The sequence below is a fragment of the Colletotrichum spaethianum genome, assembly GCF_022836535.1.
Source record: "Colletotrichum spaethianum MAFF 239500 DNA, contig27, whole genome shotgun sequence".
NCBI classification, from domain to species: domain Eukaryota; kingdom Fungi; phylum Ascomycota; class Sordariomycetes; order Glomerellales; family Glomerellaceae; genus Colletotrichum; species Colletotrichum spaethianum.
Window position 1 is genome coordinate 657,527 of NW_026054797.1, and position 24,176 is coordinate 681,702.

At 56.7% G+C, this 24,176-nt stretch overlaps 9 protein-coding genes across 9 annotated transcripts; 6 read left to right on the forward strand and 3 right to left on the reverse strand.

Moving 5' to 3' along the window:
• Window positions 1–898: 898 nt before the first annotated feature.
• On the forward strand, window positions 899–5,055 carry ColSpa_09318 (anucleate primary sterigmata protein A; the record flags this gene model as incomplete). Its single annotated transcript, XM_049275530.1, has 2 exons — window positions 899–3,974; window positions 4,025–5,055. The coding sequence occupies 2 exons, from the start codon at window positions 899–901 to the stop codon at window positions 5,053–5,055; spliced, it is 4,107 nt and encodes a 1,368-aa protein (XP_049131487.1).
• A 720-nt stretch (window positions 5,056–5,775) lies between these two features.
• ColSpa_09319 (uncharacterized protein) lies at window positions 5,776–7,383 on the reverse strand (the record flags this gene model as incomplete). The annotated part of the gene is made up of 4 exons (XM_049275531.1): window positions 5,776–6,142; window positions 6,265–6,740; window positions 6,804–7,070; window positions 7,183–7,383. The coding sequence occupies 4 exons, from the start codon at window positions 7,381–7,383 to the stop codon at window positions 5,776–5,778; spliced, it is 1,311 nt and encodes a 436-aa protein (XP_049131488.1).
• Window positions 7,384–8,333: 950 nt separating this feature from the next.
• On the forward strand, window positions 8,334–9,286 carry ColSpa_09320 (OTU domain-containing protein 2; the record flags this gene model as incomplete). Its single annotated transcript, XM_049275532.1, has 2 exons — window positions 8,334–8,868; window positions 8,895–9,286. The coding sequence occupies 2 exons, from the start codon at window positions 8,334–8,336 to the stop codon at window positions 9,284–9,286; spliced, it is 927 nt and encodes a 308-aa protein (XP_049131489.1).
• Window positions 9,287–9,430: 144 nt separating this feature from the next.
• ColSpa_09321 (putative thioredoxin reductase) lies at window positions 9,431–10,387 on the reverse strand (the record flags this gene model as incomplete). The annotated part of the gene is made up of 3 exons (XM_049275533.1): window positions 9,431–9,665; window positions 9,698–9,789; window positions 9,863–10,387. The coding sequence occupies 3 exons, from the start codon at window positions 10,385–10,387 to the stop codon at window positions 9,431–9,433; spliced, it is 852 nt and encodes a 283-aa protein (XP_049131490.1).
• Window positions 10,388–11,624: 1,237 nt separating this feature from the next.
• Window positions 11,625–14,018, forward strand: ColSpa_09322 (argininosuccinate synthase; the record flags this gene model as incomplete). Its single annotated transcript, XM_049275534.1, has 14 exons — window positions 11,625–11,663; window positions 11,719–11,851; window positions 11,929–11,986; window positions 12,046–12,073; window positions 12,314–12,355; window positions 12,742–12,793; window positions 12,846–12,871; window positions 12,924–13,031; window positions 13,080–13,322; window positions 13,375–13,561; window positions 13,612–13,637; window positions 13,698–13,829; window positions 13,885–13,923; window positions 13,980–14,018. The coding sequence occupies 14 exons, from the start codon at window positions 11,625–11,627 to the stop codon at window positions 14,016–14,018; spliced, it is 1,152 nt and encodes a 383-aa protein (XP_049131491.1).
• Window positions 14,019–14,818: 800 nt separating this feature from the next.
• ColSpa_09323 (serine--tRNA ligase, cytoplasmic) lies at window positions 14,819–16,080 on the forward strand (the record flags this gene model as incomplete). The annotated part of the gene is made up of 2 exons (XM_049275535.1): window positions 14,819–15,158; window positions 15,239–16,080. The coding sequence occupies 2 exons, from the start codon at window positions 14,819–14,821 to the stop codon at window positions 16,078–16,080; spliced, it is 1,182 nt and encodes a 393-aa protein (XP_049131492.1).
• Window positions 16,081–16,976: 896 nt separating this feature from the next.
• Window positions 16,977–18,132, forward strand: ColSpa_09324 (nitronate monooxygenase; the record flags this gene model as incomplete). The annotated part of the gene is made up of 2 exons (XM_049275536.1): window positions 16,977–17,100; window positions 17,183–18,132. The coding sequence occupies 2 exons, from the start codon at window positions 16,977–16,979 to the stop codon at window positions 18,130–18,132; spliced, it is 1,074 nt and encodes a 357-aa protein (XP_049131493.1).
• A 177-nt stretch (window positions 18,133–18,309) lies between these two features.
• Window positions 18,310–19,806, reverse strand: ColSpa_09325 (tRNA (uracil(54)-C(5))-methyltransferase; the record flags this gene model as incomplete). The annotated part of the gene is made up of 1 exon (XM_049275537.1): window positions 18,310–19,806. The coding sequence occupies one exon, from the start codon at window positions 19,804–19,806 to the stop codon at window positions 18,310–18,312; it is 1,497 nt and encodes a 498-aa protein (XP_049131494.1).
• Window positions 19,807–20,341: 535 nt separating this feature from the next.
• On the forward strand, window positions 20,342–22,860 carry ColSpa_09326 (uncharacterized protein; the record flags this gene model as incomplete). Its single annotated transcript, XM_049275538.1, has 2 exons — window positions 20,342–20,524; window positions 20,611–22,860. The coding sequence occupies 2 exons, from the start codon at window positions 20,342–20,344 to the stop codon at window positions 22,858–22,860; spliced, it is 2,433 nt and encodes an 810-aa protein (XP_049131495.1).
• Window positions 22,861–24,176: the final 1,316 nt, after the last annotated feature.

Below are 24,176 nucleotides of genomic sequence, written 5' to 3' on the forward strand. Positions count from 1 at the left end.
TTTTTTTTCGACTCGAATCTTTTGCTGCTACACAATTAAGCCGGTGTTGCATCCCATCTCGGTTTCTCAAACTCAATTTTCGAATGGCATGTCGACATAAAATCGCTCTCCACCTACTGTGACTCTGGCATCATCCTGTCATCCGTTCTCACGACTGCCGGTCCTTCGATTCCTCCCCTCCTCTCGTTTGCGACATTGAGTCCGGGCTTAGAGAGCCAGCCAGTTTCAAATCTGTGTTCAACAGCTATATTTCCCCGTTCTTAAGGTGGGCAGCCTTCCCAAGCCGTTCCCGAATATTCCTCCCCAGCTCATATACACCCTTTTCCCCTAGATGGGTTCTGTGGACTTCATGCTAAGCAGTCGCGACCATTCAGAAACGGCTACTTGGTCGAATCGGACATTGTTTCATTTTTCAACTTTTCGGGCCATCGGCCATCACGTATCATCTATCACCATCTTGACAGGACTTGCTGCGCCCGCAACGCAACAGCAACAGCATTATTACGTCGTAAGTTTGACCAAGCTTATCTCATGCATCTTCCTTGACACAGTCTTTCGGCCTCTCCCACCAATGTGCCTCTCCCGTAGCGCTGAACACTAACCAAAGCCAGTGGGGGTTGGACAGCGTCAATGCACCAGTGATTGTGCGGTCGGACTGATCCTCTGGCGCCTGTCATTTCCACCGATTTCAGGGATCCCCCGGGGCGCAGCCGTGTGCTTTGATCCCCTCCTTTCGACCCCCCCGAAACGATTGGCGATCCAAGCACATTTTATTTGTTGTAAGCGGATCATCCACAATCTGGATGCTTACACCTCCTTCCTGAAGGGGTTCAATTGAGGACCACCGCGCCCTCGACAACTCATTGTGGAATTTTCCTTATCCCCGTCGTCAGTCAACATGGCTGTATGGGAGACCGAGGACGAGTCTAAGGGCGATGCCGCTTTCACGGCATTGCCCACATCCCGGGATACACCTTACAGAACACCATCACGAAGCTCGAGAAAGTCCCGACGTTCAGTTACCCCTCCGAATGGGAAGAAGAGCCCGTCGCCTCCTCCTGTCCCGCAGGACAAGAGTTCCAAACGATCCTCCCGCAATATGACCAACGACGACGGCATCAGTGTCCTCGACCCGCGTCGTTTCACTCCAACTCTGCACGCTAACCTCGTTGCCGAGATTCTGAACCTAAGGCGAGATCAAGAAGAGAAAGCAAAGCTCATCGAAAACCTCGAGGTGTCTTTGCATGCCTCGCGCCAGGAGCAGGAATCACTGCAAGAGTCGGTAGCTACCATCACCAAGGAAGGCCGTTCGCTGCAACGCCAACTGTCGCTACTCGAGGGCGGTACCTCTTCGGCACTTAGTGAACTATCCCGCGAGAGGGATGAGGCCGTCGACTCCATTACGGAAACCAAGAAGAGGCTTGAGGCCGCCCAAAGGAAGATCAGAAGCCAGGAAGAAGACTCGCAAAGGGTTCACGACCTATGGGCCCAAGACAAGGACTCTTGGGAAGAAGAGAAGCGCAAGTATGAACGCAGGGTCCACGTTGCCGAGAGCCGCTTGAAGGTGGTTCTGGACGAAGTCGCTGCCTACCAGGCTGCCCAGGTCAATGGCAATGGCCATGACAGTGAGACGGAAGACCAAAAGGAGAACGACGCAGCGAGCGTTCGAACCATGAGCATGACCAACAGCATCCGCTTTTCCATGCAGCAAAGTCCTGGCAAGGTCTTCAATGGCAACTCCCTAGCCGACGAACTCAACCTCGACGGCGACGACGACTGGCAAACCGATGATGGCGGACGTGAGAGCGCCATGTCGAACTACCGCCACACGCGAACATTTAGTCGCGACAGCGTGCTGTCGAGAATGCACCGCAGAAACCAAAGTATTGAAAGCCCTCAGCGTCCCGGAAGTGTGACTCGCGGCAAACTCTGGATGAATCAGCCAGTTTTGGAGGCCCTGGAAGACGGGATCCAAGAAGACGATGAGGATTTGATGCCTCCCCCTCCGCCGCCGGCACCGAAGGTCAGCTACACAGACACGGGCATCCAGTACTCGCCTCCTCCATCGCCGAAGCCGGAACCAGTCAAGACAGCAACTCCCGAACCTACCGTCAAGGTAGAGAAACTCCCCGAGGTCGAAGCCACTCCTAGAGGTGAATGGGAAGTAGAGGCCAACCAACGGCGCAAGCGAGTCCACCTCAACCGACCATTGTCTATCGAGCCGCGCCCCTTCAACCCCATGGTCTCAGCCGGCTCGCAGACGGTCGAAGAACCTCTGAGCCCTCCCAAGACACCCAAATCGCCGTACAGGTCCTTGACGCCGCCTCTTCCTGAAACCCCACCTCGCATTATGGTGTCTATCTCGACACAGACGGACAAGCCCGAGGACAAGCCTCAGACGCCGCCTGTATTACGACCGGTTCAGGAACTGGCCATTCCAAGCATCAGCATTATCCCACCGACCAGTCGTCCAACTACACCACGGGAGCCCCGACTTCCACAGTACTTCAAAGACTTTGGCTGCCAGGCATCAATCATTTCCTCGGCTGAGGTGCGGTCTACGGCTGTCCAGACGGAAGAAATTCTCTCTGACAAGCGATTGGCAAATCTTCCTGTACACTTGCGACCTTCAGCAATCACGTCGAGACCTTCGTCACCCGTCATTGCCACCGCTGTTACAACCGATGACCCTCGGCACTTTACTCCTGTCCCCGGACACCTGCCGCCGAGGAACCCCAAGAGACTCACTAGCAAGCGGAGTCTCACCGACATGCCCTCGTCTCCACCAACTTCCTCAGGTTTTGGAGAGCAAACCCGTGACGCATACCCCGGTAACAACGATGACGGGCCATTGTCAGACAGCGCGCCCATGCGACGGCCGCATCGCATCAGCAGTCTCTTCGCTGGGTTCCAGGACGCTCAAAGCTCTGATGAGCAGGACGAGTTTGATGCTGATGTGAGCGACTCTGAGTACCGAACCGCCCTCTCCGCTCCCGGGATGAGGATGACAGACTCTCGAGCGTCCAACCGCACATCTGTTAGCACTTTTGTGGCGTCACCGGAACAGACCAAGAAGTCTGTACCTAGCAGGATTTCAGTGCGTCCCATGGGAACCGAAAGCTACAGCTACAACCTGGATAACAAGGAGACGGCTGGTAAGAAGCAGCCAGCGAAGCCTACAGCCAGGAGTTACGAGAAGTCTACTGCCGGTCCGTCAGGCAAGCAAAATGCCATGCGAAAAGCAGCCATCATACAGAGCGGCATTGCCAGCCATCAGGGCCGCCCCAGGAGCCCCAGCCTCCCGGAACCCCACGACCCTCCCTTTCCTATCCCGACTCGGGCGAGTTCTCGGCGACCGCCATTCAGTGTCAGCGCCCCGAGTGATGGCCAGCGGAGCCCAACGAAGATGGACGCACCATGGCACCGCCGAGGCGTCGGCCGTAGCCACTATCGTGCCGGCAGTGTCCACCGTGCTAATAGCATTCGCAAGGTCCGATCGGCGGCCGCCCTTCCTAGGAACCAGAGGAACCGTAGACAAGGCAGTAGATCTCCACCGCCCTTCTCGGAAACGACCGAAGCGCCGGAGAGTCCAAGCCTCCCGCCTCTGCCCTACAATGACATTACTAGCCCTCGGCACGACACGAGCTCCCACTACAGGTCACACAAGTCAAGGTTGTCGACCACAACAGCTCAGACCGCTACCACGGACGTCAACTCTGTCGGCGGGGCTTCCAATGGCGCCTCGCAGGCCACGGGCGTTGTAGACGCCATTGCGCAGACCATGGTTGGCGAATGGATGTTCAAGTACGTCAGAAGACGCAAGTCTTTCGGAGTGCCTGATAGCGGCAAGGACGACTCCAGCAATGACCGCCACAAGCGATGGGTTTGGCTGGCTCCCTATGAGAGGGCCATCCTCTGGAGCAGCAAGCAACCTTCCTCTGGCAGTGCCTTGATGGGCAAGTCTGGCCGGAAACGTAAGTGACAATTCCCCAACCTGCATGGGAAGTCGGCTAACAATGAGTAGTCACAATCCAGTCCGTACTTGATGTCAAGGACGACAATCCCGCCCCTAAAAACCAGGGTGCTGTGTTCAACCGTTCGATCCTTATCTTGACTCCACAAAGAGCGCTGAAGTTCACTGCCACGTCTTCCGAGCGACACTACGTATGGCTCACAGCGCTTTCGTTCCTGGCCCACTCAACCCAAGCTATTCCAGAAATTGTCACTGCTCCTCAACCTGTGAAAGAAACAACGGTACCGGATTTTGAACCGCCACTACCAACCAGGCGACCTGGCATTCGTGATTCCATTCGACTGACAAAGAGCAAGGCTCCCTTGATTAGAAGCGCCGGACCTCCAAGTATTCCAAGTGTTCCTAGCATACCCTCGTCTAGGACAGGCGACGCGTCCGGTTACAGACAGGCGGATGCATTCGCACCTTTGCCAGGCAGCAATCATCAGCGCGAGCAATCCGGAGACGCGGCCGAACCACCTTTCATCCCCCGATTCACTGAACGGTCCAGTCAGGCTATGGTCCATGGACGGAAGCGAAGCAACACCGGAGGCCATGTCCCACCACCGCTCTCCTTCCGCGGCTTTTCTGGGCCGGGCAGTGTCGGACATCACAGCTACACCAACAGCAATGCTGGCAATAGTGTCGGCACAGCAGGATCGTCCGACATCTACCAGTCTCAACCGTCACAAGGTTCGAGCAGCAGACAGAGTTGGGGTATTAGCACGGCTGGCTCCCAGCGTACCTCAGAAGCCTCCTCACGGCCTGGTGGTAACTTCTTTGACGCCATCGGGACGGTGCGAATGGAGGCTTTCATCAGCCCCTTGGCGTATTCAGGCTTTGATAGAGACCCTGATGAGCACGAGGAATACCGGTATCGAGCCCGAAGGCGGAGCAAGGAGCTTCGGCGTCGGCAAAGCCGCAGCCGCCACCGCGACAGCTACAGCTCTCGTGGTACGCGTGGCACAGACGGCTACTATGGGGGTAGCCGAGTGGCTGGAGAAGACGACTACTTCCGAGATGACCCGTTTAAGGGCTTCTAGTTGCTAAGGCGTTCAGTCACTTACATCGTTTCCTGGTGCGAAAGGTTGGACTGGAGCGCGCGGGATATTGCATTCATCTGATACCCAATTGCGTGTTATTTCTCGTATGTAAAAGTAAGGCGTGGGGGTGGTTTAATGGCACCAAACCCCAGAGCCACCTCGGTGCTTGGAGTTGGAGAGATATGGGAAGGCAGAAGGTTGCTGGTATGTCTAGAAGACATTTCACGTCTGGTTCGGCCACCATGCCGCAGACCGCGAGGCATCATGGAAAAGATGTCAGGATGTCGGAATTATTGATATAGTTCAGAAGGATTGATATGCCTTCGTTAAAGTAGATAGGTCCCTAAGGACAGGTGTTTTATCAATCAAATACTGTTAAAGATAATCCTTTATTACTTGTCATATGTGATGCTGTGGCAATGACTGGATCTGGTGATAAATGAAATGTACGGTTACAGAAAGGCAGAGATTCAATATCGTGAAGAGCTCGGGGATAGAAGCTCAAATGAAAAAGACTCGACCCTCACAGAATGGTAAACTTGGAATACCGTTTAAATTTGAGCCAATTGTAGTACCATCGTCGAAAGCGCAACCACGAACCGCCCTCATATGAGCGGCCCCAACACACACACCCACATGCAAACTGCAAACGTACAATACGACTTTGTTCGCGTTCTCATCTCATTGCACTTCGCACTGCTGAAGCTCGTCCAAGTCTATTCACCTCCCGGCCGCAGATTTGCCCTGCGCCCTCGTCCTCTTCCGCGGCTTGGGCTCGTCCTTGTCAGCGTCCTCGTCGGGGGCAGGGCGCTTCCGTTGGGACCTGGTCACGGGTCCGGTCTTGGCGTCTCTGTTGTCTTCTCCTCCCCCACCGTCACCGTCGCCATCCCCGTCGTCATTGTCGTCTTCCCCGTCATCATTGCTCTTGTCTGGCTTCTTGCCAGACTTGGGTGCCGCCTTGGCCCCCTTGGCGGTGGCCAGGGACACGGGAGCCTTCTTTGCCGTGGCGGCCCTCTTGGCCGGGTTCCGGTCCGCGGGCCTCGCGCGCTTCGGTTTCGCTAGCGCTTCAGGAGGTCCGGCGGCGTCGCTTTCATCATCTCGGCCGCCGGCGGGGGCGGGAGGGGGGGGTTAGAAGAGGCTTTGGCTGCTGCCTTCTTTGCGGTAGGTTTCTTTGGGGCGAGTTTCGGGGGTTCGGGCTCGTGATCAAACTCTGGCTCAGGCTCAGGATCGTGATTGGGGTCAACGGGGTGCTCGTCGTCAGCGTTGTTCTGACGACCGCCTCCCTTTGGGTCACTTGGCTCGTTTGTACCCGCGCGTGCCACTTTTCCCCCTGCCTCTCGCGTCCCAATGGGGTCATTTCCACCCAAGGACCCTCGACCGCTCTTCTCCCTCCTTTCTCCCCCGTCACAGATCCGGAGGCGGACGCCGGGGTATCTCGTCACGTAAACAGGCACAGTATTCCCGGAAAACTCGATCAGCTTCTCCACAACCACCGCGGCCATGAGTTGCGGAAAATTCGCAAATACACCCTCTTCCGCGACGCCGGGAGCCGGGACGTTCTCGGCGAGGGGGATTTCTGCCACGGCCTCCCGGAGCTTCCTGGCGGGCTTGGCATGGCGAGACCAGGGCGGTGCAAGGGCTGCCAGGCGGGCGCGGAGTTCTTTGGGGGTCTTGATGATATCGGCCTATCACCAGTTCAGTCGGACATGCGGAAACGTTGAGATGAACTAGAGTGGTGGCTTACTTACATCCCGGAGCAATCCGATAGTGGATATCTCCCGTGCTATGATTGCCTCTTGGATCTTGACGGCCTCGAGGCTGGCGCCGTCCAACTCGACTGGCTGGTCGACAAACTCGAGGAGCTCGTTCCAGGCCATGCACGCGCGCTGCAGGGCATAGTGAAGGCGCCAGCGTTGGAGCTCGTTGAGGCCCTTGTCCTCGTCGGTGTCTTTGGCCGCGATGTCTTTGGCGTGGTTCCAGAGGGACTGGGCCACGCCGAGGAGCTCTTTGGGAATCTAAGAGAGATTCGGGATTAGATCTCGGATACTTAAAGAAGCATGCGCGTGAATGATGAAGAAGGAGGTAAAAGGGGTAAGGGCTGTAGTGGCTGAAGGGACGTTTACTTACAGCCCTACACTCCTTTCCCTCTTCTTTGCAGACGACGCAGAGCTCCCCAATTTCGCTCGAACAGCATTGCAGGAAAATGTGGCGATGGAGAGAGCCCACGCACACCGTGCATGGTCGGTCGCCCCTCTGTAGACTCTTGAAGCCTTCTTGGTGAACAAACGTCTTCCTGAGTTCCTCCTGGATGTACAGGAGGACCGACATCCTAGCGGTCGATTGAGTTGCATTCGCTGGAGGCTTTGGGGATTCGGCGACGGAGGAGAACAATGGCAAGTCGATGAAGGTTTAATCTGATATCAATGACAAGATTAGGCATTACCAGAGATATGTGGATCTGATAGATGCTAAAAAACGAGGGCCAGACAGCATTATATCAATATGGTGTGGGTGGAAGACAATGAAACATGATGCCTGGAGTACTATCATAGAACCTGAATATAACCAGAAGGTAGATTAATATGGTAGTATGTCTCGTTAATTCAAGGTGAATCAGCGTTTTTCTATGGTTCTCTGTGCACTTCTGAGGATGCTCCAGTACCGTCGAGCTCCAAGGGTGAACAAAGAGAAGCACTTACACGACGCCTACAGCACCATCTTCAAGGTACGAGCATTAAAAATTGTTTATTGGAAGCCCAGGAAGATGTATGCTTTGGAATCATTACTAAAATTTAGGAAACACCTGTTCCCATAACTCAGTCATCTCGACGCAGGTTCCCGTGCTGATGCGCGCCGGTCTCCCGAAGGTTCGGTGCTCGGCGGAAGTCGAATTACGGAGCCATTCTCCGGGGGCGCACCGACCCCGCACTCCAGCGCAGCGCACCCCCACTAAGAAATTTCACCCCTCCACAAGCTTGAGCTACAGTGACGTGCCAACCTCCCCAGCCGAGAACCGCCACAACGACTCGCATTTCAGCTCTTGCAAATACCTCCGCTTACCTGCCGGGCCTTCTCACAACTTTACCTGCTCAGACTTTGTCGGCAGACACACCCTCTTCCCACGAGTCCTTTACTATACACCGAACCGGTCTGCTGCGCTCCGCCCGACACTCTCGATTACCCCTCCTTCACGTCGACACCTCTCTCTACCCGCACCGCACGAGAAGATCACTCATTCAACAAACACCGCCCCTAAATTTCAGACGGCAACCGTCACAATGGAGGCCGAAACGCTCGACCAAATGCAGGCGCGACACCGCAAGGAGCAGCGCGACCTCGTCGGACGAATCACCAGCAAAAAGAAGAACGCGACGAAGAAGACGCGCAAGGGCGTCAACGAGGAATGCGCTGAAATGGAGAGGCGGCTCAAAGAGCAACAAGAAGAGGAGCTCGCTGCCCTGATCGGCGGGGGTGCAGCCGTCGAAGCAGGCACCGAGGAGGAAGACGCGACGACAAATGACGATACCGCCGAGGTCGCCGAAAAGCTCAAGGAGACTTCCATCTCGGAGCCCGTACCGCCCACACCGCCGGCCGAAGACGAGCCCTCAACACAAGGCCAGGGACAAGGCAAGAAGCGCAACAGGCAAAAGGAACGGATGGCGCGGCGCGCGGCAGAGCTCGAGGCCGCTGCCATCAAGGCCGAGGAAGAGGCGCGGAACATGACGGACCACCGCGGCGCCGAGAAGACCTACATGCTCAAGGAGTTCAAGACGCACTCCCTTGCCGAGAAGGAGATCGCTCCCGACGGGCATTGTCTCTTTTCTGCGGTGGCGGACCAGCTCGCGCAAAAAGGCATCCCGCTAGCCCCGACGCTGCGCCCAACGTACAGCCGTACAAGATTGTGCGGAGGGCAGCGGCGGAATGGATGACGAGCCACCCGGACGACTTTGCGCCGTTCCTCGAGGATGACCTGGAGGCGTATGCACAGAAGATTCGGGACACGGCGGAGTGGGGCGGGCAGCTGGAGCTCGCGGCGCTGGCGAACGTGTACGGGGTCGAGATCCGAGTCGTGCAGGACGGGCGTACGGAAAGGATTGGGCCGAGCGCCGGAGACGATGTCGACGGCGCCGCCAGCGAGGAGCCCGGGACGGGGAAGGAGATTTGGCTGGCATATTATCGACATGGGTACGGGCTAGGCGAGCATTACAACTCTCTGCGGAAGACGGCATGATGTATGCTTCATTGGGGTATCGGGCGGTAGAAGAGTGGTTGGGAATTACGGAAGTAAATGGCGCGACTTCTATGTACAGCACACGCAAAGGGGCGTCCCGCATGGTATAGACACAAAAGCATCGGCGAGCATTTACAACAGGTATCAATGGCTCCAGACGTGGATCCAATCGCGCACCGTGCCGTCCTCATTCATGCCCGCCCTGTGCGTCCTAGCGGGCTTGACGAGCTCCAGGCGCTTGAGGCCGTCTTCGTTGAAGGACGGCACAACAACGACGTCGGTGTCGTCGCCCGCCTGCGTTGAGGAGGAGAACTCGACGGGATCACCGGGGCGGGAGAGCAGCGCCAGGTAGATCTCGGGGTTACACCCCACGGCGGTCCTGGCAAGGAGAGGGGCTTGCCGGAGGGGAACTCAAGGCAGATGAGGCGGCCGCGGGAGCTGAGGAGGGTGGCCATGCGGGTTGCCCAGAGGGGGCGGGCAGTTGGCGGGAGGGCGCAGAGGAACTGATTCACGCACGTCAGCTGAAATTCCTTTTCATGTTCGACGTTCCGTCGGTTTGGGTGCGAGGGCTCTCACAGTATAGTCAAATATGAGGTCGAAAACTTTCTCGCGACCCCATTCCTCAAGCCAAGAGTCGGCGAAGAAGTCGCCCGAGAGCCACGTCACCGATCCGGGCTCTGCGCCGTTAGGGTGGCGAATGGTGTAGACGTTGAGGTCGTCCTCCGCCGCTTCCGCCCCAGCCCCAAGCCTAGCCATGATGGCCTTCTGGTTCTCTTTCGCTTCGGCGATTGCAGTGGGTGAGAAATCCAGGGCGAGGACGTCATATCCTAGATTAGCTAAGAGAAGAGCGTCGTGACCTTTTCCACAGCCCGGTACCAGTGCCGTCGGCCTGTTGTTGTTGGACGGTTCTTGTCCTGCTGGAGCGAGAGGTGGCGGGACGAGATCGGGACGGGTCGTCAGGAGATCAAGGAGGGCGAGAGAGGGGCCGCCGCGATCCCAGGGCGTGTACTTTTCCTCCCAGAAACCAGACCACTTCTGGCCGTGGCCCGAGAGTGGTATGTCAGCAAACGCTGTTGAGAGCTTGTCCGGTTCGTCTGACATAGTGGCTGAGTCGTTTGTTGTGGTGACGCCAAATGTAGACTGTTATTGGGGACCGCAAGACTGGTGGAGGGGTAACAGCTATGGTGGGGTCAACTGTCACCAGATACGTTCGTGGTATTGTTAGATTTCTTGCAACTGTCGCTGTAGTACAACTGAAACAGTTGAATATCTCACTCAAAGGCTTGGATATAAAGCTGGGCTGAAAGTCAAGAAGTCATGACCTTAAAGTACCCGGAGCTAGTGATTGCTGACCACCTAAGGTAGTTCCCGAGGACCCCGCGCATAGACGGGAAAAAATGCCCCGCGTTCAAGGACGGCGATGTGATCCCTGTCGGTGTCAGCGAGACACCAAAGCGCCTTCCACCTTTGGACAGCTTTCGGGTTGGACAGCTACGGTAGGACGGCTACCCCAGACTGCATGGCAACACTCAATGTCGTCCTCCCATTTTAGCTATGCGCTTTGCCGTATGTCCGTCTCCTGGTGTGAACGACGTCCCGGACGCAAGATGCAGGTACCGCAGTACGTGCTCAGTGGCAGGCGCCACAACTGCTGGCAATTCTCCACGGGTAAGGCGAGGTACTCCTTAGGTACGTAGATGACGATGTGTCACCCCTCGCTCAGAGGAATCGGTCATCGAATGGGGGTCTTATCGTCCTGTCGTTGGGAAGTGGAGTCCAGTCGGCCAGGGCGTTCCCAGCAGGGGCATGAGTCGGTTGAGTCACTGGACTTCGCAATGACCGACCATGGGTGAGCTGAAGCTGACCGCCTCATACAATGGCAGTGTCCCAGCTGAAATGACATGGCAGAACTGGTCGGTGAGACCGAATGATTGTTGGAAGCGTGACACTGTTAACGAAAGAAGAAGAGAACCCTGCAAAAATTTTCGAGGCCGAGCAACTGTTTCTTGTCCTGCAGTGCGCCGACCACTGGTCGCGCATGAGAATTGGTGCGTGTTATTGGCCAGGTACATCCCCAGGATAAGATAAGGAAGCCTTGGAAGGCGCGACAGAGCGGTCAGGGCCCACCCCCCCGCACACAGATGAACCCCAGCCAGTCGCTCCGATTGTCGCTTTGAGTCAACCCAAAAAACAGCTCTGGTTTTACTTTTTCAAACTTCTCCCACTTCAATTGGAATTTTCACCTCGTTCAACTGCTTCTCGACTTTCAGGCCTGCTTAGCCATCCTATCTCTCGTCAAACCGACCTTCACTTTACACAAGTAGAAGAACTATTCACAATGGCTGCTCCTGGAAGCAAGGGCAAGGTCTGCCTCGCCGTAAGTTCTGCCCCTCCCCCGCGTTTTGCTGTGAAAGAATCATGCGAACTAACAGATTGTCGTTCAGTACTCGGGAGGTCTCGACACCAGCACCATTTTGATGTGGCTTCTCGAGGAAGGATACTCTGTTGTCTGCTACCTTGCGAACGTCGGACAGGAGGAAGACTGGGCTGCGGTCGAGAAGAAGGGTGAGTAACATCCACAAGCTCGCACTACGGCTGTCGGGTTTCTTCTGGTGCTAGATGCTAATGGGCAACCTGTGTAGCTCTTCAGATCGGTGCCGAGCGCATGGTCATTGATGATCTTAAGCGCGAGTTCGTCGAGTAAGTTTATACTCCTCTGACATGCGTTCTGCCGTCGCGGCATGCTAACAACAGCACAGGGAGCTCTGCTGGAAGGCTGTCCAATGCGTAAGACGACGCCACTCGACTTGTCTTTTGTCCCTCGCTTAATTAACACGAACACCAGAACGCCATTTACGAAGACGAGTACCTTCTCGGTTTGTTGGATCCATATCACCGTGAGAATGCACATAGGCTAAAGAAGTTGAAGGCACCAGCTTGGCGCGACCCATCATTGCTCGCGGCCAGATGAAGGTTTTTCGAGCCCTTTCCTAGTGCAGAGGAGTTCCGAACTGACTTGATTTGTAGGCTGCTGAGAAGTACGGCTGCGACTTCGTTTCCCACGGCTGCGTAGGTTGAGCCCCGCAACATTGAGAAGACTGTAGACTAATTTTTGGCATAATACAGACCGGAAAGGGGTAAGTGTCTTCCGTGAATAACACCGTTCTTTCGCTCACACAATCAATAGCAACGATCAAGTGCGCTTCGAAGTACGTCTCCCCCTTCAGGATTGAGTCTCACCCTGGTTACTGGTAGTTCTATGGCATTGTCTTTGCTCCCGCTGCGCTTCGCTCCGCTCTGAGTTCCCCAACGTGGTCTCTTAGACCATGAACAACGCAATAGCTGGCTCAACCCGGCATATTTGTCTACGAGCAGTATGGAAAGCGGACGACCAAAGAGCTGCCAGGATAAGGGGTGCTACTATACTTTTGAGGCAGCGAATCTAACGTGCCTAGCTCGCCTTCTACACGATCAACCCGTCCATCAAGGTCATTGCTCCTTGGCGTTGTAAGTACTTAAGTCAAAGCTTTGAAAAATGAACATTACTGACGAACTCTAGTGAGCTCCTTCTACAACCGTTTCCAGGTATTACCCCCGGGTTTGGATACGGAGATTCCATCTAAACAACTCTCTATAGGGCCGCAACGACCTCTTGGACTACGCTGCTGAGAAGGGCATTCCCGTCACTTCCACGAAGGCCAAGCCCTACTCCATGGATGACAACTTTGCCCACTGCTCCTACGAGGTGAGTCTGCCAATCACGTTCTGCCATGGCATAACTAACAAGGCATAGGCTGGTATGCTCGAGGACCCCAACGTCACTCCCCCTGAGGACATGTGGACCAAGACTGTCTCCCCCCTCAAGGCCCCGGATGCCCCCTTGGACATCACCATTCATTTCGAGAAGGGTCTCCCTGTCAAGGTCGTCACTCCTGAGCAGACTACCTCCAGCGACTCCGTCGAGATCTTCGGTCTCCTCAACAAGCTGGGTGGCGAGCATGGTGTTGGCCGATGCGACATCGTCGAGAACCGATTCGTAAGGGTGTCTTTCCTATCGATGTTGAACAACGAGCTGATTTTCGTCTTAGGTCGGACTGAAGTCGCGTGGATGCTACGATTCCCCTGCGATGACGATCCTTCGCCGGGCTCACATCAACCTTGAGGGCCTTGTTCTGGACGGCCGCGTCCGCTCTCTGCGCGACAACTTAAGCAAGCAATGGGCTGAGCTCCTGTACAATGGAATGTACTTTAGTCCTGAGCGAGCCTTCTTGCAGCGTAAGTAAGCCTGTTTGACAATGTAGGACCCTAGCTGACACTCAAAATAGCGAGTCTCGACTTTGCCCAAGAGCGTGTACGTTGAGAATTCCATATCAAGCTCACAGAAGCACGTTCCCCTCTAACTATCTCCTAGGTTAACGGCGAGGTCCGCCTCCGCCTGTACAAGGGCAGCGTCTACGTCCTTGGCCGTTCCTCTCAGGAGAAGCTCTACTCCGAGGAGGACGCCTCCATGGACTCTCTCACCACCTTCGACCCCTCTGAGACGGTAAGGACCATCTATAAATATGATCGTGAGGCTCTACTAATTGAGTCTTGTTTAGTCTGGTTTCATCACCATCAACGCTATCCGCCTCAAGAAGGTAAGTGATACGAATCCCTAAGTAAAGAGCCACAATCAGTACTGACTCAAGGACAGTATGGTATCCAGATGACCGAGGCTGGCATCAAGTTCTAGATGGAAAAAGCAAGTACGATGGGCTCAGGTTCGGGAATCGGAAAAGTTAGATGAGAAACAAATTCAAAACGAAAACGGTTAAATATGATCAAGATGCCGCCCGAAACTGCGAAGTGAGGTGGGATATTTGACTCGTATCCTTGCGTTGGCCGTGGGCGTGAGGCAGTTATCCTAAAAAAAGCAGCTTCACGCCGATAGCCTGGCCAAGTTAGGCATTAGGGGTTCCTCACTTTGTTTCTGGGAGACTTTGGCCGGTACGGATTCCGCAGGTTGCGACTGGCGGCAGAGATTTGTTTTCAGGATCAGAGGCGGTCATCAACGAGCATGCAACTGCACAGCCATATTTTTCTTTCCCATTAGGCGGTATAACTGAGGTTTCGTCTTTTACATAATACCAAAACGTATCAAGAACTTGAGAAAATAACCTGTCCCAAATGGTGGTGAATGCCGGGCTGTAATGTTACCCGCGGCTAAACCAATGTCAGTATCGCATCTTAGAGCGTGACGGGCCATTTTCCTGGCGCCAAACCGCCGAGCCTCGACGACAAAAGCGGGGTTGCCCCGTTCGGAGGGCGCCAGGCGACAGCACCCTTCCCCGATGCCGGCATCCCGTAGCAGGCCCATCGCTATTCCGCCGCGCTTCATACCACGTCTCATTTAAGTATTAATTTTTCCCAGCAACGGGACTCAGTCACTAAGCCAACAGTCAATACCAGCAATCTCTCACTTCCACCTCCATCCCGTGTATCTACTGTTAAACGTCTCACACTCGACACAAAATCTCACATACATAGCCCGGTATGGCCGACCTCTCCACCTGCCCGCCCCTGACCCGGGCGTCGGTCGTTGAAGCCCACAAACTCGTCAAGCCGCACGTTCACTACACCCCTGTTCTCACCAACAAGACCCTCACGGCGCTGGCCTCGACGCCCCGGAACGTGGAGGACCTCAAGGGCACCAAGTGGGAAGGGCGCACGCCGGCGAAGCCCGTGCTCCGGTTATGGTTCAAGTGTGAGAACCTGCAGCGCATCGGCGCGTTCAAGGTTCGCGGCGCATTTCATGCAGTCGAGAGGCTGAAGCAGGAACCGGGCTGGCTTGAGAATGGTGGCAAGGAAAAGGGCGTTGTCACGCACAGCTCAGGTATGACAGCCTGTTCCCATGATAATTGAGAAAACAATGTCAGGAGACATAATGACGGTGAACGCTGACACAAATCCTAGGAAACCATGCCCAAGCCCTCGCACTTGCGGCCAAGGAAAGCGGTATACCGGCCCACATTGTTATGCCGAATATCTCCCCACCCAACAAGATCGCTGCAACGCGTGGGTACGGCGCCAATGTCGTCTTCAGCGGCAGCACCTCGGTTGAGCGTGAGGCCGTTGCCGACAGTGTCATCGCCGAGACGGGCGCTCGGCTCGTCCCGCCCTACGATCACCCGGACATCATGCTTGGCCAGGGCACCATGGGCCTCGAGCTGCAGGAGCAGGTGCGCGATCTCATGGCTGCGGGGCATTCCGCCGCAAACCCGACGTTCAACTCGACGGGTCTGCCTTTGTCCGACAGCAAGTCAGGAATCAAGGGGTTGAATGCCATCATGACGCCGTGCGGAGGCGGGGGTATGCTCTCCGGCGTCGCGCTCAGCTGCGAGGGCACGGGGATCAGGGTGTTCGGCGCGGAACCCGAGTTCGAGGGCGCCGATGACTGTAAGCGCGGCTTTGAGGCCGGGAAGCGGGTTGAGAGCGTGAAGACCCTGACCATCGCTGACGGCCTGCGGACGCCGGTGGGAAAGCACCCATGGAGCGTCATCTACGAGCGCCGGCTGGTGGAGAACATGTTTAGTGTGTCCGAGGAGGAGATCAAGGCGGCGACGAAGTTGGTGTTTGAGCGCTTCAAGCTGGTCGTCGAGCCAAGCGGCGCCGTGCCCTTGGCTGTGGCGCTGTTCAACGAGGACTTCAGGGCCATGGTGGAGAGGGAGGCAGGCGAGGAGGGGTGGGACCTAGGGTTGGTATTTAGTGGTGGGAATGTTGCGATTGAGGGGCTGCTGAAGATATTTGCGGCATGATCATTATTTGTGCGCAGAAGGAACTATAGAGGCACGAATATTAGAGGGGCCTAAGAGCATGTCATTCCTGAGGGACTGAGAAATAGACGTCTTCGGTAATGCATATAAGCCTAGAACTGGGTTACCCACGGCGCAGTAGAAATCATTGTGTTGATAGGTGAATGAGCTATGGCCCATGCAATCTCTATATCTCCTTTTAAGCCGGAATTCATTCAACGTTGTAGATTACTTAGTCCCCCACTCTCATCAGCTCCAATTCGTTACCACATCACTAGATCAGAAACAAAGTTTCTTCTGTTGGGGTGATTTGATGCAACGGCATCGTATCTTTGCTTATTGACCCGGTGGGAGCTGTATCATTCAGTCCGGAGCGACCTAGGCCTCCATGGAGGCACCCTGCCCTCGAGGTTTAGCTTGCGTCTCCTTACAATCAACTCCAAAGACATTGCGATGTGTGCAAGCTGCCTTCCGCCCTCAAACTTGTGATTGTTCCAGCGGACATGGCAGTTCGCGCAGTCACCATCCCGGCGAATGCGGACGTCGCGGCCCCGCTTGTCCGCGGAGATGCTAGATCGGTATCCACTTCTATCCGAGGTTTCACTGACGGGAACAAGAGGGGCGCAACCTCGACAACAGCCTCTATGCCCTCGTGGGCCGGGTACCGGCGATCTTCCCGTGTGACGCACGCACGTCAGGACTGCCGCAGTGACCAGGTCTTTGTTGGCTTACCGAGTCTCGCCCGGCTTACCCACACTCTCACTCACGCAATCTGATTCACATTCCCCAGACTATTAAACACCCTCCCCTCCGATCTGTGAGTCTCGAACAGCATTGTCTCACAACCTCAAAAGACTCGCAGCCATTGAAAAACAAGCAACGAGCAGACAAAAGCAAAAATGTCGCTCTCAAGGCTAGCCTCCTGGTTTCCCCACGTCAAGGCGCCCGTCATCATCAATGCGCCGATGCTCGGCTCAGCCGGCGCCGCCATGGCAACTGAGGTCCATAAGGCCGGTGGCTTCGGTAAGGACTCCATCTTCATACTCCCTTGACTCGTCCTAAGCCCGTTGTGTATCGTCACCCGACCAAACTGACAAATTCTCAGGTTTCATCGCTGCGGGCTTCGACTTCTCCGAGTCTTCCACCCAGTTAAAGGACCTAGACAAGGCCCTCACGCAAGCCCGCACCCTCCTCTCCTCCCCCGCCGCCGACGGCACCAACCCCCTCCCGCTCGGCGTGGGCCTCATCACATCCCACGAGACGGCACCCCACTTCACCGCCAACGTTCTCCCAATTCTCGTCCGCCACCGCGTCGCAGCAGCCTGGCTCTTCGCCCCGCATCCGGAGACCAAGCCCCACAGCATCATCATTGCCGCGCTCCGCAAGGAGGGGACTAAGGTCTTTGTCCAAGTAGGCAATGTTGCCGCTGCGCGAGAGGCGGCCGCTGATGGTGCAGACGTGATCGTCGCGCAGGGCGTCGACGCGGGAGGACACCAGTTCTCGCGCGGATGCGGCGTCGTGGCGCTCGTGCCGGAGATCAAGGCTATGCTAGCAGCCGAGTTCCCCGAACGGGAGATTGTAGTTGTGGCGGCTGGCGGGATTGTTGAGGGGAGCGGTGTAGCCGCCGCGTTGGCGCTGGGTGCAGAGGGTGTGGTCATGGGCACGCGATTCGTTGCTACGAATGAGGCCATGAGTGCACAACTGCACAAGGAGATTATTGTGCAGACGCGGGACGGCGGTGTGAGCACTTGGAAGTCGGATTTCCATGATAAGCTTGTGGATAACAAGCTTTGGAAGGACGGGTACGATGGCCGGGCCATCGTGGGCGATATCCATCGCGAGTATCACGCGCTCGGTGGTAAGACAGCAACGGTGGAGGAGAGCCGGGAGAGGTTGCGTACAGGATGGAGTGAGGACGAAGGGAAGAAAATGATTGGAAAGTGGGCGGGTGCCGGAGTGGGACTTGTCAGAGAAATCAAGCCGGCTGGAGAAGTGGTCGTTGAGGTGAGAGAGGCTGCGAGTAAGAGAATCCAGGAGTTGGCTGGTTTGATTTAACGACGGCTGTGGGGATTGCCACAAGTGTATATATAACTATATATATGCCAACATACTCGAGACACTGTATCGGATAGTCCTTTTTGGCGCTGATCCTGATCTCATAAGAGGCATGTTGTATGAACACAATATAGCATCAACGGGTATCTTCAGAGGTCTCAGTTAGGGTTTAATAATCTAATGCCCCTTTTCAGTCTTGGTCAACTTAGCCGCGCTTTCAAAATATCCCTCCGTCCCACCATGTTTGGCCAACACCCCGTCAATGGCCACCTCTTCGACATCCCGCGTTCGCTTGCGCCCTAACATGGCGGTGTTGCGTGTACTCGGGATGCGTAACATCTCCGTCTCGACAACCCAACCACAGTCCTCGGCGATTTGCGCGGCCCAGTCGACCAGCGAGGCGTACGTCGACTGCGACTTGGTCTTGTCACGCGGAGGAGGCGGGCGGTACTTTTGGCCGCCCAACGCGTGGCTGCAGCAAGGGATCATGATGAAGGGACTCTCAGAGAGTGTCGCAAGGATCGGTGTCCACGGCGTCAGCTCGTCCGCGTGGTTTGAGACGATGAAAGTGCCCTTGGGGAAAGTTCCGTTGTGGATCTTTGTCAAGTCCAGAACAGGCTCCTCGCCGTCAGCGTAGGATGGCCTGGAAACGATATCTGGGAGAAGAACCAAGGCCTGGAGGGAGTCTCGTCCATCCTGGACAGAGTTGTACTTTGCCCATGACTTTCTCGCTCTGGCATCGAAACCCCATCCAGCATAGCCTTCTTTTATCAGAAGACATACCAACAGACCGTTGCCGCAGCCAATGTCCACGAACCCAGGGAACGGCTGGTCCCTATACATCTCTGCCCAGAGCTCGATCAGAAAAGCAGCAATGCCTAAATCCTCAAAAACATGTTTTGAAGGGTCAGTCGTCTCAGCCCAATTCTCCACCAAGTCCTTGGCATACTTGAGTTTGAGCTCCGTGTAGCGGTTCTGGAACCGCGCCTGTGGGATGACAACGTCGTGGTGCACTCGCTTGGTGTACCCTTGAACCCGCCCCTGGCCGTGCTTCCAGAGCGCCTGCAGCAACATGCGGGCGGTCCGCACCAGTTTGTCTAGGGCGAAGTCGGCCTCGTCGTAAAACAGGTAGTGAATAGAGACCGTTCCCACGGCGCACGCAGCGTCCCACTCGTGAAGATGCGCGACACCCCGGACCTTGGGGTGATAGAAGGGAAGGTCGTCGGGAGAGGACACGTGGGGAAGGTAGACAACCAGGGACCTGGTCTTAGTAGCATCTGGGGTACAGGAAGCGAAGACGCATGTCTGCTCCAGGGGGTCGTCCCGGCGAGTGTTGCGCGGGATCAATCTACGCACAAGAACGCGGTTGTTGTGAAAATCCCTGAAGGTAACAGGGACGGGCTGCTGCACAGCTTGTGCGGCGTCCTCGTCCGGGGAGTCAGATGTGGGAGGAGGGGCAGGTGTCCAGGCAGGGTCCGAATCGTGGAGGATGTCCGCGCGGAAGAGCCATGACGAGTTGATATTGGGGTTCTTGACCAGATTCATCATGACATCCTCAAAAATGTCTGGTCCAAAGGCGCATTCCTGCTGCCACAAGGGATGCCAAATCTCGCCCGAAACATCGTGCACAAGGGGTTCCGTTGATTGCCCAAGCGCAGTTGGGTTGTAGGCCATGACGAGGCGGAGAGTGGTATCTGTTTCCCAGGTTGCGGACTGAAGAAAAGGAATATAATGAGACTCAAGTGTATGATGGGAGGAGCGAGATGTGACTCGGAGCAGATATCGCATGAATTGTAAGAAATGCGCTAGTCAGATCTCGGCTAGCCCCGCAGGGTCGGGCTAGGACCCATGTGACGCTATGAGTTGGCCAAAATATTGTTTACTTTGCGAGGTGGGGTGACATGGCAACGGGCGCCAAAATACACAACTGCAGCGGGCTCCATACGGAAAACTTGCCCTTGTAGACCACGCAGAAAAGGGTGCTGGTCCGTCCTGCATAAGCTCCGACCGAAGCCTGGCACTGTCACTCCAACGCGGTAGCTCCTGTTTTCATTGATGACACATTCTGCAGATATTTGGATCTTCAGTCACAAGCTTTCGAGCAATCATTCAACCACACCACCTGCCTACGCATGCGTTGACCCAGAGAGAATCCCCTACAAACACCTCCCGCAGTGGTCGTCTCGCCGCGACAGACACGTCCACCACAATGGCGGACAACGACAACCTGCGTACGGCGTCGCTGTACATCAACAACCAATTGCTCTCGCGAGGACTCCTCCGCGATGGCCAGACACTTAACTTTGCCGACCCGGAAGACAACCCGGGCGGCACGGAGGCTACTATGGGCAAGATCATGAGCATCGTCAATGACTTGATCTTGCGCAGAGACGTGCGTGTGCCCTTATCCCCTTGAACCTTTTTGCCTTGAAGTCACGAATCCCCGTACTGAGACGATGTTATCTTCCTCTCCTGAAGCGCGATGCCGAGCACCGCGAAAACCTCTCCACTACGCTACGCAACGTGCGCGCCGAAAACCTACGGTACACAAACGACATCTCGCGCCTCTCGGAGAAGCACACCGAGGCCCAGCGGAAACTCGACATCAGCGAGGCCACCGAGAACACACTGCGCACCCAGCTCAAGTCGGCTGACGCCGCCGTCCGCGGACTCAAGGATGAGGTGGCCCGCGCCAAGACACTCGTTGCCCAGACGCGCGCCTCCTGCGCGACGGAGGTCCGGCGCCGCGACCGTCAGATCGATGGGCTGAAAAAGCAACTCGGTGACGCCGGCCGTCCCCGCGGCGCGGCAAAGAGCTCTGCGGTCACCGTTATCAACGTCGTCGCTGGCGAGGGCGAGGAGAAGGTGTCGCCCCGGCGCGTGGGCAAGGCTGGCGCGAGCACTGACGATTCCAATTACGACCTTCGCGGCGAGACGAACGAGTTCCTGACGGATCTTGCGAGGAACCTGAGCGAAGAGAACGAAACGCTTCTGGCCCTGGTAAGACGGACGACGAAACGCCTGCGCGAGATGAGCGGCTGCGATGTCCGGACAAGTCAGGGTGATGGACATGCCGTCGCGCTGCCCACTGCCGAGGACATGGCTGCCGAGCTGGACGCCATCCTTGAACATCTGCGCTCCATCCTGACGAACCCCTCGTTCGCCCCTATCGAGGAGGTCGAGGTCCGTGAGGAGGAGATTGCTCGCCTGCGTGCTGGCTGGGTCAAGATGGAGAACCGCTGGCAGGAGGCCGTCCATCTCATCGATGGCTGGCGCCGGCGCATGGTTACTGACGGCAAGTCGGTCAACATGGAGGAGCTCAAGATGGGTCTTCGTCTGAGTCCCGTGCGCGTTCGTGACGTTGAGGAGACGCAGCAGGGCGGAATGGACATCCAAGAGCTGTCTTGCGTCCAAGAAGAATGCACTGCGGACCTCGAAGAAGAAGAAGATGAGGCTATGCCCGACTCGCCTTGCCCTGCGCCGCACAGAGTCGAGTCTCTGCATCTTGTCCCTGCTCCTGACCAACATTACGCGGCTCCTGACGAAGAAGAATACAATGACGAGGACCAGCAGAGTGATGATGCATCGAGCATTTTCGAGGACTTCGACGTCGAAGACCTCGACGTCGAGGAACCCAATGTTCAGATCCTTCAACAGTCTGCTGCGTTCCTGAGCTCTCCTCCTCTACCGCCTCCCCCTCAGCTGAGTCCGCTCCGCGAAATGGCATCTGCCGGCAACCGCGATGCACGGCCGAGACGCGAGAAGCAGGGAGACTACCGCCCGATGGCGGAGGAGAGGCATCGTACCATCCGCGCAGTTGAGGTCGCCCCCAAGCCACCACCACATCTCGTCCAGCTCCCAAGGTCCCCACAGAAGCCTTCGTACCCGGTTGATGACTGCTCCCGTACCACTTCGGCAGCCTCGATTGAGTCCAACTCAACCCACAACGGGGCGCCCCTCATCACACCATCTGGGACCCCTCCTCCTCCTGAAGTGAACCAAACACCTACAGCTCGCAAGCTCCCGAAGCCGCCACGCCTAGTGGCAGCAGCTCCTGCGGCACCGTCACCAGCTGTATCTGCACCAAGGGAGATTCCATCTCCAGCCAAGACTACTCGTACAGTCTCCCAGGAAAGCCAGGAGAGTCAAACCAGCCAGGAGAGCTGCGATGTCCCGCCTTCTGCTCCTGCCATGCAACCCAATGGCAGCAAAGCCGCCTCGCCACACCGCACTCCTCTACGTCGCGTTCCCTCCCGTCTCCCTCTTCCTCGCCCGTCAGACCCGCCACCACAGCAGAGCCCCCTGACGATGGCCACTATTGCGGCTAAGCTCGCCGCCTCGGAACGCGAAGCCGATGCTGCACGTGTCCGCGCCAAGCTCAAGGCCGCTCGTGGAGGTGCCGTTGGCAAGCCCATACCCGCACCCCAGCAGCAGCAGCAGCCTATGCCCGCTCCCCCTCCGCCAGAGACCATTGTGGCCGTACCATCCGAGCCGCAGCAGCCAAACGGCTCACCCGCAAGGGCAACATCAGACCAAGACCTCGACCCCATCAAGCGCGATCTTCCGCAAGACGAGGAGCAGGAGCAACCACAACCCCATCTTACAAAGCGCAAGCGCGACAGACGCGTGAGCAAAGTCGCATCGCGGAGGCGGAGCACGCTCAGCCCGTGGGAGATGGAGAGTCTCATCTCGGGCAACGTAGCTGTCCCCCCCTCGCCATCTCGGTGATGAGCCACCGTACACACTTTCCTTTCGAGTAGCAGGGTCTCTGATGCCCATTTCTCACCTCACTATCACTATAATACAACCACACACGGTCTTTCTTTGGGAGGAAACGAATCTGTCTTCGGGAAAGGATATCCAACCGGCGTTTAGAGAAAAAGGATAGGGCGACTGCGCTAGGATAAGCGTTGCGCGAGTAGATGGCGGGCGCAGGAACGGGGAGTACGATGGATCGGGGAGAGGGAAGTGAGAGAACACACTCGTTTCACGATCATGGGGTTTGACCCGGTCGTTGCCAGCTGCGAATTTTCGCCCGCCACAGTATCACGATAGCGATAGCCCGTATGCGTGCCGTGTTTTTTGTTAGTAACCAACAGCTTGAATAACCACCTAATCCACTTGTTCTATTTATTTGTTCGACTGGATCACGAATCTCTTGGTTGTCTCTGTGAGTGCTGACACGTTTGACTCGTTCATGTTCTAGCAAAGGGTTATGTTTCAAGCCCCTTTGCAGTAAAAAAGTGTTCAGTCCTGTTGCGCCTAATGCTACGAGACCAAAGCCCGAACCTCCCGCAACGTCCCATGCCGCCCGAAAAAGAGGGGGTATCCACGACGAGCCACGACTCCCGACCATCGTTCAGTTGTCCTTGAGCGCCAGCATATCCGACATCATGGCCTCGACCGGCTCAACAGGACCCAACGGCTCCAACGGCACAGGGAACAGGGCGTCCCAGCCCCCGTACACGAGCTCGACGCCATGCGCCTCGCAGAACCCCCTCAGCTGGTCCATCAGGACGCCCGTCAGGGCGCGCTGGTACACCCTCTTGAGCCTCCCCAGCCTGGCGACGCGCTCGATGACGGCGCCGATGCGGCGCGGCTCGCACAGCTCGGAGTGCAGCTCCAGGACCTCGAGGTTGGGGAACGCCTCGAGGAAGTCAAACAGCAGGTCGATGGGGTCGACGCCGCGGTGCGCCGGGTCCCGCGTCAGCGCCGCGTGGGACTCGAAGTCGAAGTTGAAGAAGCCAAAGGTGCGCACCGACGCGGCGCCGCGCAGCCAGTCGAGCGCGCCGGGGAAGAACTGGCCCGGGTCCTGGCGCCAGCAGAGGCCCAGCTCGCGCAGCCGGCCGGAGCGGATCGCGGGCTCGAGGAGCACGGTGGCCAGGTCGACGCTCAGAGGCAGACGGGGCATCCACAGCCTCTCGAGGTTGGGGTACGTGACGAGGGGCGCCGAGGAGTCGGAGCCCTCGGCGGCCGGGTAGCCCGAGTAGTCGAGGGGGAGCTGCTGCGGGAGCCAGTCGCCGTGGTTGCCCTGGTGGGCGGCG